General features: G+C 41.5%; 1 protein-coding gene across 1 annotated transcript in view; it reads left to right on the top strand.

Annotated features, from left to right (window-relative positions):
- Positions 1-678: 678 nt before the first annotated feature.
- TMC2 (transmembrane channel like 2) overlaps positions 679-9,638 on the top strand; it is a 31,208-nt gene continuing 22,248 nt past the window's right edge. Inside the window, exons 1-7 of the mRNA XM_053963134.1 lie at positions 679-724; positions 1,038-1,085; positions 3,016-3,364; positions 4,106-4,258; positions 6,484-6,574; positions 7,501-7,582; positions 7,870-7,976. Coding sequence (XP_053819109.1) covers positions 679-724; positions 1,038-1,085; positions 3,016-3,364; positions 4,106-4,258; positions 6,484-6,574; positions 7,501-7,582; positions 7,870-7,976 — 876 coding nt within the window. The remainder of the gene's footprint in view (positions 725-1,037; positions 1,086-3,015; positions 3,365-4,105; positions 4,259-6,483; positions 6,575-7,500; positions 7,583-7,869; positions 7,977-9,638) is intronic.

Genomic DNA, 9,638 nt, shown 5'->3' with positions numbered 1-9,638 from the left:
AGGAAAATCTATCCTATTTTACCAGCAAGTGCAATGAGTATGCAAAGGTCACACAGAATAGAGGAGCAAAGGAAAGAGAGATCCTGGTATCCTGACTCCTGACTCTTTGCTGCATCTATTAGCTCATGAGTCCCCTCCAAGGGACACGCATGGAGGACAAAAGGTGACCCAGAGCTTTGTCCCAAGGGGCACTGGCTGAGAGATTTAATAAGATGCAGGAGAATGACTAACGAGGTTACACAGATTGTCCCAGGTCAGTAAAGAATATGGCATTAAGAAAATTGATCCTTTGAAAGCCTCCAGCCACATGCTTATGTCAGAACCAGACGTGACTTGTGCCTGTGTTTCATACGACACCACCAAGTACCCACCAAAGGGCTTTCCTTCATGTATAAATAATGAAATGCAATGTAATGCCAACAGGTGGTTTTTTCACAGGGAGAAGGGAGAAGAAGGGAAAGTGTTTGGGTAGGCTGAGGCAGAGCCCAGGTTCTCCCTGCCTCTCCCACCCCTCCCTGTCCTCATGGCTCATGAGCAAGAGGTCACTGACGGCTGGACGTGCCCATCTGTCTGCAGTGCCAAGAAGACAAGCACTGGAAGAAGGAGCAACCTGTGTATGACTGGGGTCTGTGTGCAGCATAGCAGCTACGGTGTCTGGGCAATAGACAGGAGGCTGTCATGGGGAAGAAAAAGAAAAGTTCTCTACAGGTCATCCTGGAAGATGGTTGGTATCACTGTGAGATCATTTCAATTTGCATGCTGCCAAATACTTCACTAATCTTCTTGGGGCTTCCTGAGCACAGCATTTTGCATCTCCCAAAGATCATACAATTTCAGTTTGCTTGAGCAGGGGACTTTTGTCAGTCTGCCAGACTAAAGTAAATATTAAGAGCATCGCTGTAGGGAAAGAATATAATGTATAATCAATAAGGGAAATTCTGCCAAGCTCAGCTGGAACTTGAGGGTTAGCTGTGTCAAGCATCACATGTGTAAATTCCAGCAACAAATGCAATTACTCTTCATTCTTTGTTTTGCAGCCGGAATAGAGTTTGACGGAGAAGTGGAAACTGACACAGAGAGTGAAGGTAATATAGAGATAAACAAATGTGGTCCTGTTTGAAATACAAGAGGTGATACCTTCTCTTTTTCTCTCTGACTTATAACTTGCTCTACAACACAAACTCTTTCATGAGCTACTTGCAAACAAGCAGATTTTTCCCTTAAGGTTTAACTTACAACAGTGATATGTAAACTGCCATTCTTAAGCAGTCTGTCCTCTTTTATCCATGTTCCCAGAGTCAGAGGCTGTCGGAGCCCACATCCCTTGGGAGTCTCCCCTAGTAAATCAGGCACTGCAGTAAAGCACCACCCCGTGCAGGGCTGGGGCTGCTTTGCACTGTACTGAAGCCCTGCTTGCCCTCCCTGTAATGCTTGCTTAGACCATAATACACTGGGATCTTCATCAGTCATGGCCTCAAGAAGATAATGATGAAAATGGATTGAAGGGAGACTTATGACTGTGAGGGAAATCAGGAAAAGCCTGTGACAGGTCTAAAAACATCTTTAATTCTGCAGGTATAGTATATCTAAGGTGAGAGCTAAGAGGTGAGACTATAACAGCACTGGATCGGTGATACAAATGTAGCTGTTACTGCAAAAACAGTTCACAACTGTGTCTGTATTACTTACAGGATTTGAGAAAATAAACAGCAAACTACTGGAACTTATTATTTTTTTTTAATCATATCCACCTTTTCTATATAGGCAAAAGAGGCAGTAAGATAAAGGTAACAAATTAATGCTTCATATTTACCCTAATACTTGAGAGGTTGCAAACTAAAAAACCCCTAGATCATTGCTGTCCAAAATGAATATTTTCCAAAACAGAGCAGGTGGTCCTTTGATCTAGTTGATTGACCAAAATTCAGTTTAGATGGACCATTACATAGTAACTGAAATCTGCGTAATGGCTCCTGAGAAATTAATTGGAAGCTCCTTCTCATTCCCAGTGTCAAATGTGACAACCACTACCTACTAATTTTTTACCACTGCAAACCAGAAACTATTTGCTTGTCAATTATTTCTAGGTTTTCACCAAACCAAAAATGCAAATACACCAATTCTTTTTTGCTTCTATTTTTCTCACCTTTTAGGCTCCTCATTTTACACTCTGGATTCCATTCCATCATAATTTTCTTCTTCCATTACAATATCTCCAACTCTTTACTTTTATCAGCCTGAAATTTTGGAAAATAAGAAGCCAGAATGCTCTGGAAACTTACTATTAATTTTAATAGGCTTGGTAGTAAAAGAGATAGAGAGACACAGGCTTTTGAAATTTTTTCCCCTTTTCCATAAAATTCTGCAATTAAATCATGCTCCACTTCAATCCTTTAAGCTGGAAGCATTTCTGACTTCTGGAAAGAGGAGGTTTTTAGTTTGCAACGCCAATAAGAATGAAATGTGCCTCAGAGACTATCTGGTCTTTTTCTTCCCTGAATAGAGACTATCCAATATAAAAGAAAACTAAGAGAAAGAAAACTAGATACTGCCTGTGCTGTGCCTTTTCTCTCTATAAATAGAAGAACTCCATTTCCAGCCTTGAAAAGTAAACATCTTTCAAGGACATCACATCAACAAGCAAACTACGCATTGTGTAACAGATTGCAATTTCTGTTTCCTTTGTTCTGGTGTGTTTACAGGTCAGGGAGATATCTGTCTGTGCTGTCTGATGGATGAGCTTTTGCATTTGTAACTAATTTCCAATTCTCTTATGGTCACATATAAGTCACTGATGTGCTAAATCGCAATGCCTTAAACGGGAGTTGCACAACCAAAGAGTTCCACCTGGTTCTTGGATAGGGCATAACACAAAGCCCATCAAGATCAACAGGCACCTGCTCTTTGAATTTGCCAGGGTTTGCATCAGGTGTCCTGGCTGCCCATGCTCTTCTGTTGAATCTTTATTCTGCCAGCATGGGTTTCCCAATGTAATTGTTTTTTTATCACTTGCAGAAGATGAAGTAAAGGACAAGAAAACTAACAAACAACCCCTCAAGGAAACTGGCAGAGCAAGCAGACTTCAAAGCAAAAAGCAAGAGAAAGACAAAGAAGAAAAAGAAGACGAACAAGATGAGAGCAAAGAGGAAGACAATGGCAGCCAACAAAACAGAGCTTCTAGGAGAACAAATTACCAAAGGAAAAACAGAGATGGAAAAAAGGCAAGAGAGGAAGGAAGCCAGCAGAAAGAGAGAGGCAAAACGGCTCCTAACAAAGATCAAAAGGAATCAGAAAACAAAGAAAAGAAAACAACCAAGAGAGGGAAGGAGGGGGAGAATAAACAGAAGAAAGGCAGGAAAAACAGGTAATTAAACAATCCCTGACTACAGTGCCTTGTTCAGCTTGGCAGCAATATTGACATGCCAGTGGCATGTGGATCACAATGGCAAAACCAATAGACTGCAAATAAGTTCCTGCTCTCCTTAAAGAGACACAGTGGAAAACAGTGTAAAATGCCACAAAATGAAACTGTTTCCAAGTCATTACCATTTTTTAACCAGGATCAGGTCTATGCATGTAGTGGACTTTCAGTACCTACAGCCAGGGGTAGAAAAGCACCCCTAAAGAAGGTACCTTGAGAAATTTGGGCATTGAGACCTTTTTTTTTGATTGGTCTATAGAAACATTCCAGTTAAAATGGATCCCTTGTGTTTTCAAGTCTCTTCCTCTTCTAAATCTTGCTTGTCCCAACCTTCAACTTTTCCCCATATCTCCCATTTTGTTATGAAGGCATAAAGACCATTTTTCCAGAGCCAGCTGTAGCCCTGGTAGCTGTAGGCAATGTTCTATAGCTAAAATGTGGCCCAAAGCACAACACTGAGTGAATTGTAGCAGGGCACAAATGGCTCCTCGTTATCCTGGCTGGAAACAGCCCTGCTTTGAGTGCAATGGGAACTGGCATCGCACTGAGCCAGGGGATATTGAGGCACTGTGCCCACATTGGAGTGGAATTCCCAGGGCCAGCAGCAGTCTGCCTACCCCAAGCAAGGCCTTCCCTCTAACCCCTGTGAGTTTTTCTGTGTCCTTTATTTTGTGTGTCTTCCAGTACTACTTCTGCTTCCTCCAACTCATCTGATGAGGAGTCACTGTCAGAGGAAGAGCTCGCGATGCTGAAGGAGCAGGTGGAGCAAAAGAAAAAACTGATTTCCACCATGAGGAACAAGCCCTGGAGGATGATGAAGAAGCTCTCGGTGCTCAGGTACCCATCAAAATGGGAACCCCCACTCCTGGGGTCTCTGCTGACTTTTGTCAGATACACTTTGCCTTTCCTTGAAATTACATATTTTTTGCTGCTGTAATACCATAGTATCAGAAAAAGTGACCTGCAGAACCTGGCCAGGCTACCTGGTTCAAATGATCAGAGTTAAAATGTGCAATCTGATTTTCAGCCTCTGTAACCAAAGAACAGACAAAGTGCAAATCTGTTCAACTGATACCCATGGCCAGGACATTCTACCCTCATATTTAAAACCAAATGACTCACTACAGTCAGGCTACTTGTTAAAGCAAACTCCGTACCCTGGCTTGCTTATTCATGTCTTTTGTCAGACAGAAATCAGAGCAGCACACTGCCATGTTAGTGCACAGTCCTGAGATGGGGCTTCTTGGAAAAAAGGCTGTATTATTTGCAGAGGTTTATGGAGCAAAGATAAATCTGCCACACAGCCCCTGATGAAAGTGGGAACAGCTCAGGCAGCAGCAGAGACCGCTTTGTGCTGGACAGTGGGGCAGAGCAGACCAGGGAAATCAAAACCCATAGGCTGACAGGGAATGGCTCATAATAAAACATTCCCCTGTCAGGGCAATGATTCAGCTCCCAGCTCTACTGCTTAAGGAACCTCTGAAACCCCTTTCTACCAGCAGAAATTTCAAAACAACATTGCAAAGCACACATACATTTTTTTTTAACTAAAAACCAAGCTATGTTAAACCATTACACAGCCCCACGAGTGGTGATGTCCCTGCTCCGTGTTTGCTGAGAGGTTGCGCAGAGCTACAGGGACTGTGTTATGAAAGCTGGCAGTCACCATGTGTCTTTGCTTCTCTCTTTTATGCCCTGAAGACAAAGACCCATTCCATCTTCCAATAAAATCAGGAATTGTGAACTCTACCAATTACTTCTGAAAATCTGGCTAAAGGTCTATAACAGGAAAACTGTGCTAAAGTAACTTTTCCACCTCACAGCTGTGCTATGAGTCTGAGCTCGTAACAAATAAATTCTTATGGCCTTAAAATTCCAAATTTCTGTAAGAAAAGAAAAAAAAAACCAAAAACGAGCAAAGCAGTGTTATTTCTGATGCATTTTTTTCCCTGTGGTGTAGGATACTGACAAAATTTCTACCTAGGATCATGTTTGACAATGTACTTCCATACTTTCATCTTATTTCTGAGCTACAGCAATCATCACTACCTATTAATGAACCTAAACAAAACTGTTGCAGTGTTTGTGCAGTGGTCTCCAGAAAGACTCTCAGCACACTGTACATTCAATAGATATTTTTGGTTGCATGAACTCCACCCTGAGAGAAAAAATTATTAGCCCCATTGCACAGATGAGGGGTGTAAAACACAAAGAGAGCGAAACAATATGTTCAAGACTTAGAAATCTCACTTTAGGTTTGCAAATGAAGTCACAGGTGATTTTTCCAAGGTTACAGGCTGACCTAGCCAACTATTTATACCAAGTGGAATTCCATCTTTCCCACAGGCTTAGGATGACATAAAACCTCCCAGCTCCTGAAATTTAATCTCTTTTCATTGGCAATGCCAATATACAATATAATTTTATTCACAAGCTCAGCATACTCAGCATAACAGCATCTACCTAGACTATTTTCTCTGTATTTCCCTTAGATATCCTAGTGTAAAACTAGTTTCATTTTGCAGCTTGATTTTACTCCTGACTAGCGTAGACTCCTTCCTCTGGCATTGAGATTATCCCCTTGGGCTGTTTGCACATCTGATATTTATCCTGGGAGGTGCTCATAAAAGGAAACTCATCATCCTCTTGGAGTTTATTTCACTAGGCAATGTTATTTTCTCCTTGACCAATGCACCAGGAGAGAGAAATTATAACAGGCATGCAGGCTGAGAGAGCTCTGCAGCGAGAGAAATGGGCAAGCTTTTAGTTTGCACCCATGGAGAAGTGTGGAGCAAGATTTGGGGCACTAACAATACTTAAAGCTAATATAAAACATTTCTATATGAATGTGAGTGCTAACATTCTAATGTGTGCTAACAGCTAATCCTGGGTGGGTGTCTCTATATGGCACAGCAACTGATCAGCAGAGAGCAGGTGGGGAGAGACACCAAGTCCCCCACCTTCCTACGAGCATGGTTGCTTATCCCACTGGTGCAGGCAGGGGTGAAAAGCTAAAGACCCATCTGCTGTTTTAATAACCTGCTTGTTTATATCCCAATTAGGGAGGCACAAGATTTTGTAGAGAAGTTTGAAGGAGCACTGGGAAAAGGAAAGGGCAAAAAGTTGTATGCATATAAGATGATGATGGCGAAGGTAAGTGCTACAGTGATGTCAGCGAAAGGCTTGGATACTCAGTTATGTATTCAGCACATTTTTAGGTTTATTGACCTCTATTTGGGGAAAGAGGCACAAAGAAGTCTGAATAAAAATTCCTGCCCACATTCAAAAAAAATACTAGCTGGCTTCAAATCTACAACTATTGCAGAAAGAACAGGGGGAAATTCACCCCAACCTGAACCTCATTGTGACCTTTCCTGAAGCCAGGGAGAGTTTACAGGAGCAGGGAAAACCATGGCTTTCTGGCTGCAATCTCCAAAACCTTGATATGTGAGAAAAGATATCCCTAAAGGGGAAAGAGGCCCTGCCAAATTCTTGCCCTACCCCTAGTCCTGTAAAATTTCATCTTCTCCAGTGATGAGGAGATAAGAGGGAGAATGATGGCTGTGTTTTGAGACTGAAGTTGGTAGCCAAATTGCATGTTGTCATGGAGATTATATTGAGAAGTGCAAAACAGAGGCAGACCTGAGATTATGAAATCAATGGGAGTTTAGCTGCTGGCCTTGTGAGGAAAGATTCAAGCTCAGTGTTTCATCAAACTAAATGTTGCTTTAAATAGAGTTTGTCCTTAACCAATTCTTTCAATCCAGAGGCAGGTCTGAATTTCCCACCTCTATATAATCTGATCAACCCATAGCACAACTGCAGCTTTCCAAAAGCCTGGAAAGGTTAAAACTCTTAAAACTCAAATCATAAGTGTGAACACTTGGGAGTGGGAGGGGATTTTTGGTTGAAGGGAGTTTCTGAAGTAGTCCAAAAGATAAGACCCAGACTAGAGTTCCTACTATGGACTTTACACCCACAACCAACCATGTTACCAAACTCTGATATTAGAAAGCCCTGCTTCAGAGCAGACCCCCTCTTCACACTTTTCTGCTCACTGCAATGTTGTCTTGTTTCAGAAATGGGTGAAATTTAAGAGAGACTTTGAAAATTTTAAAACTCAGTGCATACCCTGGGAGATGAAGATAAAGGAAGTGGAGAGTAAGTTGAAGTTGCTGTGTGGTGGCAGTGGGACATTTCCTAAGATAGCCTTGTCTTCATACAAACACTGTTCCTGCTTCCTGGTCCACAGTCTCCACTCACCCTGGGCATCAGTGCCAAACACGGAGCACACACCCCTGGCAGCTGCAGGTGTTGCTCTCTCCAGCAGTTGAGGGGACTGTTGGGAGGCTCATGGGAAATGTGCTGGGGAGACCTGAGGGTAAAGGGTTGCTGAGGACAGTTTAACCCTCCTAAACTCCTAACCATGAACTGTCTTCTGCTTTAAGGTCACTTCGGCTCCTCTGTTGCTTCCTACTTCATATTTCTGCGGTGGATGTATGGAGTAAATCTTGTCCTTTTTGGGTTAATATTTGGACTGGTTATAATTCCAGAGGTAAGTGCTTAATTCTCCTCTCAGTAATATCTTGCTCTTTGCTTGACACAAGCATGACATTGACAGGACAAATGCCTGATAACAGGCATCACTTTAGAAAAATGAAATGCCTGAGGACAATTACTTACAAAGAGTTACTGACACAGGAACAGAAGTCGTGTTGATATCAGGAGACATAGAATGCTATCAAAGATTCTGCCCATCCATCAGCTGAAACAGGGACTCAGCAATCTGATTCAAGGCTAGTTTTACATTTTGACTAAAGTGAATAACATGACATTCCAATCCTAGGCACAAGATTTGGTCTGCATGAGCCACAGGAAATGGATTGTGCTCTGAAAATAATTAAGTACCCTCCGTTTTGAGCCCTCTGGGGGGCATGGCCATGGGGCAGCAGCCATGGCACAGCCTCTCGGGGAACAGACAATTTCCCAGCACTTTGCCAACTAACTCTTGCTTGAGAAATAACCCTTTTTTGTACTTCCAATTCATATGATTCACAAGCAATTGTTTTATTTTTAGTTTTTCTATTTCTCACTCTTCTTGGAGAATGAAAAGGATCTCATAGCCAACTTTATATGATCGTTTTTTGAACAATTTTTTAATGTAGCCATTACAGCTCTGGCTAAATTACTCAGTGCAGTATTTAAAGGCTGTGCAATCCACAGACAGTGGCATCTGTTCTGTTCAATGCAGAATTTTATGGAGCAAAAATGCACTGCAGAATGTCTCCTGAGGACCGTGCTTTTGTTCTCCTTAATGTGCTTGCTCACACTATGGAAAGGGAAAGCTCAGTTTCCCCAGGACGAGGAGACATAACCATTAGCACTGAACAATACAAATGTGTTTGGTTAGGAACTATGCATATGGCAGGAGCTCTCCTCTCTGAAGTGTGCACACTGTTACTCACTGCCTACTGAGCTGTTACGATACAGAGAGTAGCTGGGCAATAAACATTTAATCATAAATTATTTTGAGTGTAATTACATAGCCCTAAAAAATAAGTGATAGATGATAAGCTAGGACCTTTCTAGGCTATGAATGCTAATGAGATATTTTGGTATTGGCAGCAGTCAGCTTGTAAATATAATAATTCTCCATAGCCCTTGGCATTCTCTGTCTGGACTTCTACTGCTGCTCCAGCTGTAAGACCTGCTTTGCATGGTGCCATGAGGACAGGCTGTGCCATGAAAACTATTCTTTGCATCTTTTTGTCATACTTTTTTTTTCCCAAACTTAATTGCCCTTTGCCTCACCTTGAGAATGTCTTTCAATTCAGGACTGAAAAACACAAATTGTATTGCAAGCTTGACCCAGTGCTCTTGACTTGTCTCAGAGGAGTGGGTCTGCATAAATAGATGAAGTTAATCCCTTTACTGCATTAGAACCATGAAGTTCAAGCAAAGAACTCCTTGCTAAACTAAGGACATTTCAACTCCAAATGTTCATTGAGGATACAATTTCTCCAAAAAATATTTCCTGTGCAACGGATATGTCCAGGGAAAGGGAAATCCTGTGGTTATTTGCGTGAAATTAATACTAAGGATTAACAATAAATGTAATACTGTACATTAATAAATATACTTAGTACTAAATATTAATAGATATAATTAATACTAAATAATTATAAATTAAATTAATGCTAGGCATTTTTTTAAAACT

The sequence above is a fragment of the Vidua chalybeata genome, chromosome 1, assembly GCF_026979565.1.
Source record: "Vidua chalybeata isolate OUT-0048 chromosome 1, bVidCha1 merged haplotype, whole genome shotgun sequence".
NCBI lineage: Eukaryota > Metazoa > Chordata > Aves > Passeriformes > Viduidae > Vidua > Vidua chalybeata.
This window is presented reverse-complemented; position numbering and strand designations above follow the sequence as displayed.